General features: G+C 38.6%; 1 protein-coding gene across 1 annotated transcript in view; it reads left to right on the top strand.

Annotated features, from left to right (window-relative positions):
• Positions 1–17,044, top strand: part of LOC106136609 (myotubularin-related protein 13) — a 71,867-nt gene that overhangs the window by 20,170 nt on the left and 34,653 nt on the right. Inside the window, exons 4-10 of the mRNA XM_060950214.1 lie at positions 9,812–9,928; positions 10,613–10,832; positions 12,079–12,320; positions 13,570–13,820; positions 14,195–14,386; positions 15,334–15,442; positions 16,000–16,127. Coding sequence (XP_060806197.1) covers positions 9,812–9,928; positions 10,613–10,832; positions 12,079–12,320; positions 13,570–13,820; positions 14,195–14,386; positions 15,334–15,442; positions 16,000–16,127 — 1,259 coding nt within the window. The remainder of the gene's footprint in view (positions 1–9,811; positions 9,929–10,612; positions 10,833–12,078; positions 12,321–13,569; positions 13,821–14,194; positions 14,387–15,333; positions 15,443–15,999; positions 16,128–17,044) is intronic.

Here is a 17,044-nt window from a genome sequence, read left to right as displayed (position 1 = left end):
GGTAGTTGCAACGTGATGTTATATAGCCTTAAGCCTTCCTCGATAAATGGTCTATTCAACGCAAAACGAAATTATTCAAATCGAACCAGAAGTTCCTGAGATTAGCGCGTTCAAACAAACAAACAAACACTTCAGCTTTATAATTTTAATAATATAGATGTGCCTTTACTCGGGTTTAACTGCCAGCTAAAACGAAGATATTTTAATAAAGGTCACACGCACGCTAACAAGGGTTCAAGAGTTCACTGCCACATGACATGTAAATATTTACTCTCCTAAAAACAATTGAACATACATATATAATCACGTCTATATCCCCTGTGGGGTTGACAGAGCCAACAGTCTTGAATAGACTGATAGGCCACGGTCAGTTGTGTGGCATAATATTGGACCGAATTTGATTAAATTTAACAAAGAGATGGGCCAATTCCTTTTTCAACATAGTGATGTTTACATGCCCGGATAAATTAGTTTTGATGAGTGATTTTCCTTAGTCGACAATACTGCTACTACTTCTGCAGAAGTGGGCATAGTCAGTTAGTCGGTCAAGCTTTTCTTAAAAATTTACAAGTATTGATTACAGTCAAATCACTGCAAATGCGTAATATTACGCGTCATAGAATGCCAGGGTAACTTGATATGCGGTTGACTGTACATTATATAGTCAAAGGTGAAGTTATATTTGATATCGCCATCAAAATGTGTAGACATTTTTACAAGATAAAAAAGTATATCAAAAAAATTACATCAAATTTCCGAATGCCGTCTTGTTTTATGATGTGATACGTTTATTGAGGCTATCATGTCTTCTTTCATACGACATCAACGTTCGACTACGACCCACTGCCAGCCTGCCTTTCATTATGACGTGAAACGGAACAGCAATAGATTTTCGCGCGATAAAAACTGCGTTTGTGCTACATACATACATACATATGATCACGTCCATATCCCTTGCGGGGTAGACTGAGCCAAGTCTTGAAAAGACTGATACGGCCACGTTTAGCTGTTTGGCTTAATGATAGAATTGAAATTCAAATAGTGACAGGTCGCTAGTCCGTCGCCTGAAAGAAGAATCCCAAGTACCTATATAAGCCTATCCCTTAGTCGCCTTTTACGACATCCATGGGAAAGAGTCGGAGTGGTCCTATTGTTTCTTTTCTAATGGTGCCGGAAACCACACGGCACGTTACATGCTAACGGGGCTGATGTATGTATGTATGTGCCAGTGAGTTCATTCATGAGTTTACAGCTATAATTGAATGTGTAAGTTAATGGTTTTCAGCGGGTAGCCATAAATATGTCGGCATGTAGAAACTGATCTCGTTCACGACGGGTCAACGGCCTTGTGGTACGGAATTGTTGGTGAACTTGAAGATGTCAGAATTATAATGTAGGTACTAGCTGTGCCCGCGACTTCGTCCGCGTGGAATAGTTAATTTGGGCATCTTTGAAGCTCTCAAGGATGAATAATTTTCCCCGTTTCACATATTCCATTATTTCTTTGCTCCTTATAGTTGCAGCGTGATGTTATACAGGCTTAAACCTTCCTTGATAAATGGTCTATTCAACGCCAAAATATTTTTTCAATTCCAACCAGTAGTTTCTGGGATAAGCGAATTCAAACAAACAAACTTTTCAGCTTTATAATATTAGTATAGATTTTTTACTTTGAATGCGGCAAAAATATAAAAAAATATTGTGACCATTTATTTCATGACCTCGAGCCCGCAGGACTTCACAGACAATATAGCCATAAAAACACATTGGGATTTTTAACTTCTTAGTTACCGAATAATCGTCTAACAGAAGGACAGAAAAGGAAAGACATAAAGATGTGAAATAAATAATTTAAGCATATTTTAAACATTTTACCTAGTGTTGCCCAAATGCAAGAACAAGACGAGACTTAGCCAGTCTTGGTCTTGGTCTTGCGCCAATACACCTGGTCTTGGTCTTGGTCTTGGTCTTGCGCTCCCAGTCTTGGTCTTGGTCTTGGTCTTGCAGCAAGAGTCTTGCAAGTCTTGCAATTACCTATTAGTCTATTACTATTTATTAAAGTTTACTTTAAATCTTAGAAAAACGTATTAGAATTGGAACATTGTGAGCTTGAATTAACATAGCCATAGGTAAAGATCAAGCAGATTAATAAATAACTGAAGATTTGATAAGAAATTCGAAAAATCAACTGACCTACGATATATGTCGTTTTCCATGGAAGTAACTGTTTCTTAATAAACATTTATGATTTATAAGCTTACATTTGCTAAAACATGTAAAAATACAAATTAATTACAATAACTTGACTGTATTTTAAAGAACAATACTTATCTGTCTAGAAAGAGATTGAACCCTCAACTTATAAGAAATTTAATAAAAGAGTTTAAGGTTTTATCATTTATTTGAATAAAAAATAAAATACAACACAAATCAACAGCTTTATCATTAGGTTATGATACTTTATATCAATTTTTTGACCAAGAATGAATACAAAGTAATCATCTGGCTGACTCATCACTTAACCTATTTCTATGTTTTCTAATTACTAATGATGCTTTAGAAAATAACCTCTCAGCAGGTACTGAAGTTGCAGGTATTGAGAGAAAATCACGGGCCATTTTCGATAAAATCGGATACTCTGTCTCATGCGTCCTCCACCAATCTAAAATGTCTCCCGAGCTGGCAGTTCTTGGTTTTCTCAGGTACTCCTCCAACTCGTCTATCACTAAGCCTTGAAGACAAGATCCAGATGACGTCGAGGGACATTCATAGAGTTTATCAAAGTCTATTACGTCTTCATCTTCATCACATACTTTATTTTCTTTTTCTGGTAATTCCAGAGATTTGTTCAGTGAGTGTAGACTTTTATATTCTTCATAAAGTTCATTGAACTTGCGCAGACTTTCTGTTTTAAGTTGCTTCCCCCACATTGTCAGGTCAAAAGTCTGAGCCTTATGCCTTGGGTCTAAAATTAAAGAAGTACAATAAATCCAGTTGCTCTTCTTGTAATGTTTAAGCATTTTGTCTCGAGCTGCTTGGAAAGCTCGAATGAGCCTTTCATCCACTTCAGATCGATTAGGTTTCTCATCTAACTGTTTTACCATGGATTCAATTTTATCTAGCAAGAAATTGAATGATACAATGACTAGCGGTAATGTAACATATTTGTCTCCACCAAGTTTTGTACTTAAAAGTTTAAAGTTTATTAGAAATTTATGTAATTTTTCGAGTACCTGCCATTCATTAGCTGTGATTTGAAAATTATTTAATTCAGTGACAGAACTGCACAATATGTCAATGCCCGCTCTCACTTTTAAACCAAATCCAATCATATCATGTGTGGAATTCCATCTCGTTGGACAGTCAAGAATGGCATTTAGATTTGATGGCACGCCAGCTGCTTCACAAGCAGACTGAAACTTCTTCTTCACTATCTCACTTCTTTTTATTTTACTGGAAATACTGCGTAACTTTGTTACAGATGTACGCGAGTCAGCTCTCCAGTCCAGTTTTTCATATTCTTTGATACAGTTTTTTGCGTCTCATAGAATTCCTAAGCGTACCTACCTATACACCGAACTGTTACACCTAACTACTCAGTGAAATAGCGCTAAGTCCTAGCTGCAAGACGCAAGAGTCTTGCAGGCTATGTCTTGTTCTTGCTCAAGTCTTGCACGGTCAGTCTTGGTCTTGGTCTTGCGCCAATACACCTGGTCTTGTTCTTGGTCTTGGTCTTGCAAAAACGCAAGAACAAGGCCAAGACTGCAAGACCAAGACTGAATTTGGGCAACACTAATTTTACCTATCCAACTATCTGAACGTGAAGGAGGTCTAGGCTTGATGATCGCCATCAATGGTTTCGCATCAGTACATCATCAATACATCATCCTTGTTTCAAAATGATCTTGATGAGCACCAACCTTTCTAATAAGACGGCACCATAGAATAGAATACTTAGATTTATTTTCAAAATACCCGAAACCGCCGAGCTTGCATAAAGAGAGTTATGAATGTGGATGAAGCGAAGGAAGTATGCAGAGATCGTGGCAAGTGGAAAGAGGTAGTCTCTGCCTACCCCTCCGGGAAAGAGGCGTGATTTTATGTATGTATGTATGTTTTTTCAAAATTGTATTCAGGGTAGCACTTATTGACGTCACATCATTTAAAACTAATTATATCTACTACTGTTTCCAAAGCGCATGTGTATAAGAAGCGGCGGAATAAACTACACTGCAGTATGTTTACCGGGCGTCAATTTACAAATATAGATCAGAAGAAGTGACCTTGGAGTTGTTTCAGTAATGTTGGCTCTTTCTTTCCCGTAAGACATATAAAGAATACCCCTTTTTTGTCGATGGTTAACAATTTGTATCAATTATGTGATTGGATTAAAAAAACAGATTTCATAATATCTCCAGCATCCAATATCAAGGTTATTTCCCACGATATATTGTCTGTTCAGTCTGTCTCCGCCGAGACGAAATTTAGTTGGTACAGAAGTGAAGCTCGGTACATTTGTTCTTAAAACAGTCATATATTTCCATGGTATTACTAGTACGTATTTGTAGTTATATTTAATTTTTATTTATGATATAAGTAACGTCATAAACCCAACTACGACACTGAGAAGGGTCATCACGTCACGTCATGTCATTTTAGTGCATGTTTGATATTATATTAAAATCTTATATTCAATTTATAAAAAAAAACTTAATATAGTCAAACAGACAATGTTTAAATGAATTTTTTTAATCATTTTTCAAAAAGAAAATGGTCTGTTATATTGTGTGTGTAAAATAAATTTGTCATATTCATTTCTAGATCCTACTTCTACCTTACTACCTACTTACCTTATCCATAATGCTCATTTTATAAGACTCCAATTGATACTTGATTAAATTCTACTAATAAGAAAGACTGTTTTCATTAGATGTTTATACCTAGTTATCTAAAGTCCCCTAATAACACTGTGCTAAAGAGTTCTCTTTTTGTATTCTCCATATTTTATATCATCACATCGTAGCCATTGTTTTGTTTACATAGTTCAATGGCGATAGGAAGTGAACTATAAGGTTGTTTACCTCACTCTTATCAATGTGTCAATGTTTGTGTAATTTGTAAAGGAAACTCACTAGATTTAAATTGATTTTACAAAAAAATAAACCCCGTTATTTGTTATTAGTGAAAATAACAAACTGATAACACCACAATGACCCACTTTAACTCGCGTTAATTTTTTATCATAAACACTGTGTTTTTTTTAAATCAATTAATCTGTCTGCCAATACAGAGTCTAGATTGTACAGAGATAAAATCATGCCTCTTTCCCGGAGGGGGAGACAGAGACTATATTTTTCCAATTGCCACTATCTATCCCACCACCACCCATGGCTCTACCTACCTCCCGGTTATACAAGCCGAATCAAGTTCGGAGTTCACTGATCTCCCGTCAGCTCTCTGACAGCGCAACCTTTCTTGATTGCCTCATTCACAAATTCATGACTCTCCTTGTAAATATATTTTCATAGACAACCTGCGTTCATTCATTCTCTACTACTCAAATATACCCGATCCATTAGAGATACTTTTGCGGTTCGCTATTAATTTAAGCGTCATGTATTGCGTATCGATGTAAGAGAAATGTAAAATGAAAACAAATGTTTTAAAAATACTACGTTAATCAAAGAAAAAAGGTAAAAAAAAGTTGTCGTAAAAGGCGACTAAGGAATAAACTTGGGATTCTTCTACCCCCTTGACTATCCGCCGAGCTTGCAAGAAGAGAGTTATGAATCTGGATGAAGCAAAAGAAGTATGCAGAGATCTTGACAAGTGGAAAGATTAAGTCTCTACCAACCACTCCGGGAAAAAGGCGTAACTTTATTTGTGTAATTATAAAATTGATGATGGACCTACGGTCTGAGAAAGATTTCCGTTAAGAAGAAACTCGTAAATCCATGCTCACCACTGTTTCATCAACTGTCTGTCTGTCTGTATACAACTTTAAGACCTTGTATATAAACATTCCTTTGATCATACCAAGCGCCAGCGGCAGTGCAAGCCACAATACATTTTTGATCTTTATTCTTACAGTGCTAAGGTTGGAATTGTCAGTATAACGTGGTGTAGTACTTAGGACCTGTTTAAAATAAGCAGGGAAACTTGATATGAGATTGCTTGGTGTGTGAACATTTCCATCTTGGATGCTAATGTAAAAGATTAAATTTCTACTTGTTTTGTTAAATGATGGCTGATAAATATAAATACTAGCTTTTGCCCGCGACTTGGACCGCGTGGTTTTTTTATTCGCAATAAAACGTAAGTGAAGTCTATGTTCTTCTCTGTACCTGATTGTACTAGACAAGTAATAAGCAGCGAGAGTTACTTTCGCATTTATAATATTAGCAGGGATATAAGGCGACTAAGGGATAGACTAATAAACTTGAGATACTTCTTGCAGGCGATGGGCTAACAACTTGTCCCTATTTAAATCTCAAGTCTATCATAAAGCCAAACAACTGAACGTGGCCTGTCAGTCTCTTCAGGGCTGTTGGCCCTGTCTACCCCGCAAGGGATACAGACGTGGTAATAAACCTATGTTGGGATATAACGGAGGATTCTGACTGATTAAATGACATATCAACGCAAACACAAAACGCTGAGTCTAGAGTTCTAGACTTTAGACTCGGCGTTTTGTGTGTGTTTTGAAATTCGGCATGGTGGTCTGCGGGTGCACTTAGTGAGTAAGAGAGGATTTTATGTAATTCCTGCGGGAACAGAAAGAAGCGGGTTTTTTTTTAAGTGTGTGGAGTCGCGGGTTTACTCTAGTTAAAAATAATCATAAATAATTGTTCAACATAAATCCTTACCAACGAATTATAATATATTTACTACTTACCAGAGGCCGCCCGCGACTTAGTCCGCATGGAAACCCTATCAATCCCGCGGGAACTCTGGTATAAACAGTAGCCTATATGTTATTATGGGTCATCAGCTACCTACATACCAAATTTCATCGTAATCGGTTCAGTAGTATTTACGTAAAAGAGTAACAAACATCCATACTGGCATACTCACAAACTTTCGCATTTATAATATTAGTAGGATAACTCGTCTTACAAACTCTATGAAACCTCTTCAGTACCAATGCTAATGAATGTACTCGCCTCATGATTATTCGTACGGCGCGCGGCGCCGCCGGAAATAACATAGCTTCCCCGGGCGTTTAACGGTCTACGTTGTCTGAGCATAGTTACCTGATCCAGTCGACAGATAGAGCAATGAAGATTTTTGAACTAGCCCATCCATACTGACAATTATATATGCAAAAGTAACTTTGTATGTCGATTTAACTAAACCAATAAATCTATTTTGATAGGTACAGAGATAGATATGGAGAACATAGGCTAACTTTTATATTGCAAGAAAAAGGGGAGACGTGGTTAAAAGAGGGTATTAATGTTTGTCTTGAATGAAACCCACCCATCACCACCATCAAAGGGACGAAGTCGCTTAACGTGACCTTCGAGTTTTGTGACTAGTGATTCTGTCTAGGTCGTAAGGCATTAGGACGTGTATGTATGACATACATACACGTCCTAATGTATGCCCATACATTGTATGTGTCTGTATAGCGTAAAGGAAATCTATACTAATATTATAAAGCTATAGAGTTTGTTTGTTTATTTGAACGCGCTAATCTCAGGAATTACTGGTTCGAATTGAAAAGTTCTTCTTTGTTGAATAGACCATTTATCGAGGAAGGCTTAAGGCTATATAACATCACGCTGTTAGGAGCAAATAAATAATGGGATATATGAAAAAACGGGGAAAATTATTCATCCTTGAGGGCTTCAATGATGCCCAAAATAACTATTCCACGCGGACGAAGTCGCGGGCACAGCTAGTTATTTAAATTTATGGTTTTTTATTACAAAATGCTAATGTCGGATGTCCCTCATTCACTCGTCTTCCCTTTCCCGGTAAAAGGGCGCTGTGTCACGCGAATGACGCGCTAATTTCACTATTTAATTAACTCTGTTTTTAGGCTTATCATGATGACGATGTGTGGGAATGTCGGATTGAACAAAATTATGTATGTATATAATTTTGTCAACGACATTCTTAATAGGGTTAGAAAAAATGATAAATACGTGCCAATATACATATAGTCACGTCTATATACCGTTTCTGTTCATATTCTGCTTAGGAAACTTGAGTCAATGGGTATCCGTGGCACTACATTGGCATGGTTTAAAAGTTATTTGATGGATCGGAGACAGTGTGTTAGGATTGGTCAAAACACTAGTGGCATTATGCCCATTAATTTTGGAGTGCCGCAAGGCAGTATACTTGGACCAACATTGTTCCTCTTATACATCAATGATATTTTTGAAATAAACATCCCAAATTCTGACGTATTGTGTTATGCAGATGATACTGCACTTATATTTTATGGTTCGACATGGTCGGAAGTTCGTTTTACTGCCGAAAATGGCATGGCATTAATATCTCAGTGGCTCCAAGGAAACTTACTGACTTTAAACACCAAAAAAACCATGTACTTGTGCTTTCATAAAACTGCTACATCGGCACCCAGAGCGGCAGGAGTGAAAATACAAATTCATAACCCATCATGCAGTGCAAATATATGTCAGTGTGATACGCTTACTCACACTAAAGTCCTGAAATATCTGGGTGTCCACATTGATGAGAAACTTTCATATAAAAATCAGATCGAAGCTCTTTCGGCTAGAATAAGGAAAGTGGTTAGTGTGATGCGAAAATTAAGAAATGTTGCTGATATCGACACCTTAAAGACAATATACTATGCGCTCTGTCAGTCTATTATTGTGTATTGTATCTCATGTTGGGGAAGTGCTGCTAAAACTTTCCTTATTCGAGCAGAAAGGGCTCAACGCGCTGTCCTGAAGACAATGCTTTTCAAGCCTTACAGATACCCGACATCAACACTTTACAAAGAGGCTAGGGTCCTTAACGTGCGTCAACTCTTTATATTAAATACTTCATTACTAATGCACAAAGCAGTTTTAATATCAAGCAATTATGATTTTTTGTTAACTCGTAGAGTTTTTCGAGTTCCTACTCCTGTGGTCAACACTAAATTTGCAAAAAGATTGGGAAATTACATTGGAATACATATTTATAATCATATAGTTAAGTTGTGTGACATTAAGACCAGAACTGCATTTCAGGCTCGCAAAGTTATTTTTAAATGGTTAACAACATTATCGTACGAAGAAACAGAGAAAATAGTTGTTCTTTAAGATAACAAATGTTTTTATTATAAAAAGCACCGAATAATGTAACTTATATTTGACTGAGAATTCTGGTGTAAATAATTTCTTTAATACTTAGTTGTTTCTGGTCTCCTCGATACAGGCTTGCCTAGTGAGGAAACCAATGTTAGGTTATTTTTGCTAAGAAATGTCTGCAATACATGTACTTAATTAATGTAAATAGCTATAAGAAATGTTTATACTGTGTTATGTACTTGCAGGTAATAAATAATTTTCATTTTTTTTTTCATCCCTTGCGGGGTAGACAGAACCAACAGTTTTGAAAAGAATAATAAGGCCACGTTCAGCTTTTACGGCTTTATGTTTGAATTGAGAGTCAAGTAGTGATAAGTTTCTAGCCTATCGCCTACAAGAGGAATCCGAAATCCGATTCTCAGACCTAGTTAATCAGCTCACAAAATTTCATGAGAATCGGTCAAGCCGTTTCCGAGGAGTACGGGAACGAACATTGTGACACGAGAATTTTTTTGACAAAAATATGTTTTTGTTTCCAGGACGAGGAGTCCTTGGAGTCGGCCCGGCCAGTACCGAACATCACCCACCACAGCATCATGTATGCGCCCAAATGTCTCGTCATAGTCTCCAGGCAGGACTACATAGACACCTTCAGGGTAAGTCACGTTATATAACTATAGTGTTATCATACGTACATACATATGGTCACGTCTATATCCCTTGTGGGCTAGACAGAGCCAACTGTCTTGAAAAGACTGATAGGCCACGTTATTGTTTACTATTTGGCTTAATGATAGAATTGAGATTCAAATAGTGATAGGTTGCTGGCCCATCGCGTAAAAAAGAATCGCAAGTTTGTAAACCTATCCCTTAGTCGCCTTTTACGACATCCATGGGAAAGAGATGGAGTGGTCCTATTCTTTTTTGTATTGGTGCCGGGAACCACAAGAACTATATTAGTATTATCATAGGATATTTTATTTTATATGCCGTGTGATTCTCAACATTTTTTGTGGGCCACTTCTTGTCTATTGTAAAAGGCGACTAAGGGAGGATTTAAACCCTACTACTAATTTTATAAATGCGAAAGTTAGTGAGTATGTCAGTATGGATGTTTGTTACTCTTTCACGCAAAAACTACTGAACCGATTACGATGAAATTAGGTACGTAGGTAGTTACCAGCCAGAATAACGATGATTGGGTTTCCACGCGGACGAAGTCGCGGGGCGGCCTCTAGTACATTTATACATTGCAGCTTTAAACATGTTAAAATCTGCACTGGCAACTGCAATATAATATTATACATCTAATTACCTGATAACTCTTAACATGATTACAGAACTGTCTCGGCATCATCTACACGGTGTGGGTGGAGAACCTGGGTGTCCCCCTGGAGACCCTGGTGGGTAACCTGCTCGGCTGCATCCTGGTGCCCCCGCCCGGCGGGCCCCAAGTTCGGTTCAGCATCGGCGCGGGAGACCGGCAGGCCTTACAGCCGCCCGCAGCGCCGCCTATGCCGGTCACAAACACAGCTGTACATATGCTGCTTAGGTTATTGGGTGAGTGGAGAATTGACTAATTAATTTTTCTTTTATAGTATAGTACAGTACAGAGTAGTACAGAATATTACAGAACAGTACAGTACAGAACAGTACAGTGCAGAACAGTACAGTACAGAACAGTACAGTACAGTGCAGAACAGTACAGTACAGAACAGTACAGTACAGAACAGTACAGTACAGAACAGTACAGTACAGAAAAGTACAGTACAGAATAGTACAGAACAGCACAGTACAGAATAGTACAGCACAAAACAGTGCAGTACAGAACAGAACAGTACAGTGCAGTACAGAATAGTACAGTACAGAACAGTAAAGTGGAGTGCAGTACAGTACGGTACAGTACATTATAGTATAGATTTCTTTATGCTTTGGTGAGTGCCGTCAAATCCATGACCCGAATTTGCTTTGTTGGGTTGCAATTTGCTATTAAAAGCTGCAATGCTGGGCTGCAATTAAAAGTAAATTACTTGCTTTTTTATTATGAGTGTTCCTAAGAAAGGGTAAAAGGTTCACCTGCATGGTAGTTCAGCTGGTTGCTGTAATCATGTTTCCGTTCTATTACTCGTATTGTACATATATCTTGTACACTTTACTTATTCAATACTTTAAGGCCTATATCCTCTCTCATTTCTAGGTATACACAACTCGGTTACGCTCTGGTGCGTAGTGATGAGCGAGCACAAAGTGCTGCTGGTCTCGCTCGCGGCCGCTCGCTTGGCGGCCGCTTGCCGAGCGCTCGCTGCGCTTATGTTTCCGTTCCGTTACGCGTATTGTACATATATCTTGTACACTTTACTTATTCAATACTTTAAGGCCTATATCCTCTCTCATTTCTAGGTATACACAACTCGGTTACGCTCTGGTGCGCAGTGATGAGCGAGCACAAAGTGCTGCTGGTCTCGCTCGCGGCCGCTCGCTTGGCGGCCGCTTGCCGAGCGCTCGCTGCGCTTATGTTTCCGTTCCGTTACGCGTATTGTACATATATCTTGTACACTTTATTTATTCAATACTTTAAGGCCTATGTCCTATCTCATTTCAAGGTATACACAACTCGGTTACGCTCTGGTGCGCAGTGATGAGCGAGCACAAAGTGCTGCTGGTCTCGCTCGCGGCCGCTCGCTTGGCGGCCGCTTGCCGAGCGCTCGCTGCGCTCATGTTTCCGTTCCGTTACGCGTATTGTACATATATCTTGTACACTTTATTTATTCAATACTTTAAGACCTATGTCCTATCTCATTTCTAGGTATACACAACTCGGTTACGCTCTGGTGCGCAGTGATGAGCGAGCACAAAGTGCTGCTGGTATCGCTCGCGGCCGCTCGCTTGGCGGCCGCTTGCCGAGCGCTCGCTGCGCTTATGTTTCCGTTCCGTTACGCGCACGTGTACATTCCGCTGTTGCCGTGCGGCCTCGCCGAGGTGCTGGCGACGCCCACGCCGTTCCTGATCGGCGTTCATTCCAGTTTGAAGGAGGAGGTCTCGGAATTGGTGAGTGGGAGACATTTTTATTGATTGCTGATGGAATTGTGATTCAAATAGTCTGGAATTCTGATTGAATGATGAATTGATTGGTTGATAATTACACACTGTAATTAATTATTAAACATAGAAGTATGCTTGGGTCCAAAATTATATAATAAGTTGCCTGACTCTTTAAAAGACCTTAATAATAACCCTCTTAAAACCAAATTAAAGAATATCCTGATTGATAAATGTTATTATAGTATAGAAGAATTTTTGACAGATAAATATTTTTTTTTGTAAATAAATTTTTTTTTGACCAATTTTTTATTATTTATTTTTTAATACTTCACTTAAATGTTGACTAATTTAATTTAATACTTAATGAATCTTAATGCTATTATTATGGATTATTTGAAGAACTGCTTATAATTTTAATTTCTGATATTAATTTATGAATTAGATCCCCAATAACAGCTATACCTATATTGTACGTTTTGTTAAGAATAGGACACATTGAAACATTTATTATTATATATTTAAGATCTATGTAAAACATGTGTACCACAATAAAGATGATTTGATTTGATTTGATTTGATGCTTTAATATAGTATATTTCCACTACACATACATACATAAAATCACGCCTTTTTCCCGGAGGGGTAGGCAGAGACTACTTTTTTCCATTTGCTACGATCTCTGCATACTTCTTTCGCATCATCTACATTCACAACTCTCTTCATGCAAGTTTAGCGCTTTCGGGTACTCTTGACCTGACCTTTTGCCAGGACGTCCTTAATTTGATCAAGATACGTTCGTCTAGGCCTTCCCACTCCGACCTTTCCCTCCACACTCTTTTTATATATTTGCTTAGTCAACCAATACTATATTTCCACTACATACCTAAATCTTCAATAACTTAGGCGGCGCTTAAGTTTAAGTTTACATATTTGTGTTACACATACATACATATAATCACGTCTATATCCCTTTTGGGTTAGACAGGGCCAACAGTCTTGAAGACTGATAGGCCACGTTCAGCTATTTGGCTTTAAGATAGAATTGAGAATCAAATAGTGACAGGATGCTAGCCCATCGCCTAAAAGAAGAATTACAAGTTTATAAGCCTACTCCTTAGTCGCCTTTTACGACATCCATGGGAGAGAGATGGAGTGGTCCTATTCCTTTTTCTATTGGCGCCGGGAACCACACGGCACACATAGGTACCTAATATTCTCTCAGCTCTGAAGTAAACATAACATGTGTACATTTCAGTTGGACGTGATAGTGGCTGATCTCGACGTGGGCTCCCTCCACATACCCGCGGGCGTCAACATCCCCCAACCCGAGGGGAGGCTGCTGTCTTCCCTCCAGCACTCGCTGGCCCTGGTGCTGCAGCCGGAGCTGAGGTCCTGTGACTTCGCCTTCGCTCCCCCACCACCCAGCTCGTCTCCCCCTCACATGCTGGACAAAGAGATACGGGCTGTGTTCATGAGGACGTTGGCGAAGTTGTTGCAAGGTTATAGGTAAGTGAATATGAACGAGTCATTTTGAGACTTCTAGCCCATCGCCTACTAGAAAAATACATACATACAGTCACTTCTATAACCTTTACGGGGTAGACAGAGCCAACAGTCTTGAAAAGACTGATAGGCCACGTTCAGCTGTTTGGCTTGATGATAGGCTTGAGATTCAAATATTGACAGGTTGCTAGCCCATCGCCCCAAAAGAAGAACCCCAAGTTTATATGCCTGTCCCTTAGTCGCCTTTTACGACATCTATGGGAATGAGAAGGAGTAGTCCTATTTTGTTTTTTTATTAATGCCAGGAACCACACGGCACTACTAAAAGAATCCTAAGTTTATATAAGCCTCGGCTCGTACAATTTTTCTGATTTCAGACATTGCCTGACTATAATCCGCATACATCCGTCTCCGGTGCTCACGTTCCACAAGCTGGGCTTCCTGGGCAGCCGGGGGCTGTCGCAGTGTCCGTTCGCAGTCCGCCTTCTCGACTCCATGTTCTTCAACGGCCTGGTCGCTGAAAGAGGACCTCCTTGGAGGCCTACGGATATATGGGATGAACTTGTGCAGTTAGTATTCGTATACTGTATTAGCTGTGCCCGCGACTTCGTCCGCGTGGAATAGTTATTTTGGGGGGGATGAATAATTTTATCCGTTTTTATTTTTTACATTTTTCATTATTTCTTTGCTCCTTATAGTTGCAGCGTGATGTTAGATAGCCTAAAGCCTTCCTCTATAAATGGTTTATTCAACGCAAAAATAATTCAAACAAACAAACTCTTCAGCTTTATAATATTAGTATAGAATAGCTTATTCTTAATTATACGGTTTAGGAGGTAACATTAGTCAGTACTTCAACTCCGCCTTCTGTCAAAAGGTCGCGGATGAAGTACTAAATTTATTCAAATTCAAAATTTTTATTCATTATTACGGGACTCTTCATATCACTTAATAATTGTCATATCTTTGGGTTTCACAACATTGATTGACGTCAAATAAATTACTTAAAACTTACGTTTACTGCCGCTTCCAAAGCGTCCAGTGCAGAAGAAGCGGTAACATACTGCACTGCAGCATTTTCTTCAACACCGTCAACTTCGCAACTATCCTATAGAAATGTGGACGAGAGAATACATAAGATAAGGGATAAGTCCGCCATTGCAAGTGATTTGTTTCTTTTATAACTATATTCTATTTTCTTGTTACTGTGTAAATATCTATGCAATAAAGATATTACAAACAAACATTGTTCAAATTAATTGACTTATATGAAATTTTCATATTAATAATAAAAAAAAAAAATTTTATGTATTGGCTATTTTAAATAGATTTATGTATAGACTGTACTGAATTAAAATGTTTCATCCCTCACTGACATACATACATATAGTCACGTCAATATCAGACAAAATAGTAGACACAGCCAATAGTCTCGAAAAGATTGAAAGGTCACGTTCAGCTGTAAGGCTCACTTGTATATAAAAAAAAATTATTAATCTTTAAAAATATATTTCAGGAATTTACCAGAGCAGATGAGATTAGAGTCGTTGAATCCAGAGTTAGAATTGGTCCACATACAAGACTTGGCCATGCAACTACACCTCAACGAGAATCCTAATCCACAGGTATGATATAGTTTTGACTTTCATTTAAGGAGTTGTACTATACAAGTAAAGGAAATATGCTGAAAATAATAAAATATTTGCGCTGGTAAAGAAAAGATGATGCACGCTCAATACAGACTGTCATTTATTTTACTTATTTTTCTTATTTTAATTTACAAAATGTTTGTTCTTTACAAAGAAGTTCGGAACACTCTAAAGGAGTTCGTAACAACTAGGTCTAGTACAAGACTTTGTTCGCTATTATTTATATTTTTTTTTGGACAAATAACACAGATTGATTTAGCCTCGAAGTAAGTTCGAGACTTGTGTTACGAGATACAAACTCAACGATACTATATTTTCATAATAAATAAATACTTATATAGATAAACATCCGAGACCCAGGCCAATCAGAAAAAGTCTTTTGTCATCATGCCCTGGCCGGGATTCGAACCCGGGACCCCCGGTGTCACAGACAAGCGTAAGACCGCTGCGCCACAGAGGCCGTCAAGTATATGGCAAAACAGACGTTTTTTGTCGGGACATGTAGTATAAGAATGATACATTGGTTGTCGCAGCCGTTCCAGCAGCGGGTGCTGCGCCCCCCGGCGGGCGCGGCGGGCCGCGTGCTGCAGCCGCCGCTGCCCGCGCTGGCGGCCGCGCGCGTGGCCGAGCTGCTGCGCGCGCGCCTCGCCGACGGCGCCAAGTGCGGATACTACTTGCTCACATTACATGCAAACATACATACATATAAACGAACATATATACATTCTTACAAACATACACACATACAAGATACCCCGCAAGGGATATAGACGTGACCATATGTTTATATATGTTATGTATACACACATACATACATACATAATTGTATTATTGGTCTTTAATAAAGCGTGTGACGTAGTTTTAAAGGGTTTTTTAAATGTGAAAATGATGACGTTTAATTTAAATAAAAATAGGCTCAAACGGCTCAGAAGCATGGGTATAGTCGATGTTTAAAAGGATGCAGTTGTTTTAAGTGTCAGCCTGTATACATTCATACAATCATACATACAAACATACATCCATACATACATACAAACATACATACATACAAACAAACATACAATCATACATACAAATATACATACAGAATCACATCAATATCCCTTGTGGGGTACACAGAAAAGACAGTCTCGAAAAGACCAATAGGCCACAATTCATGATCAAAGGCATACCATAAGACTCTCCTCTCCATAAAAGTGAGGATGCAACCGGGATTAAAGCCTGGAGGAAAAAGAAGACTTAAATACATTATCAAGTCTATATCCCTTGCGGGATAGACTTAACCAACAGTCTTGAAAAGAACACAGCACACTGATATAAGTTCTAATGAGTGCAATGTTACGCATGGCGTTTGATGTCACTGTTACATAAGTGCCGTGTGGTTCCCGGTTCAAATATAAATAAGATCACTCCATCTCTTACCCATGGATGTCGAAAGAGACGGCTAAGGGATAGGCTTATAAACTTGGGATTCTTCTTTTAGGCGATAGGCTAGCAACCTGTCACTATTTGAATTTATTGTGGCCGATCAGTTTTTTCAAGACTGTTGGCTCTGTCTACCCCGCAAGGGATACTAAG

Source organism: Amyelois transitella, chromosome 21 (assembly GCF_032362555.1).
Source record: "Amyelois transitella isolate CPQ chromosome 21, ilAmyTran1.1, whole genome shotgun sequence".
Taxonomy (NCBI): Eukaryota; Metazoa; Arthropoda; class Insecta; order Lepidoptera; family Pyralidae; genus Amyelois; species Amyelois transitella.
This window is presented reverse-complemented; position numbering and strand designations above follow the sequence as displayed.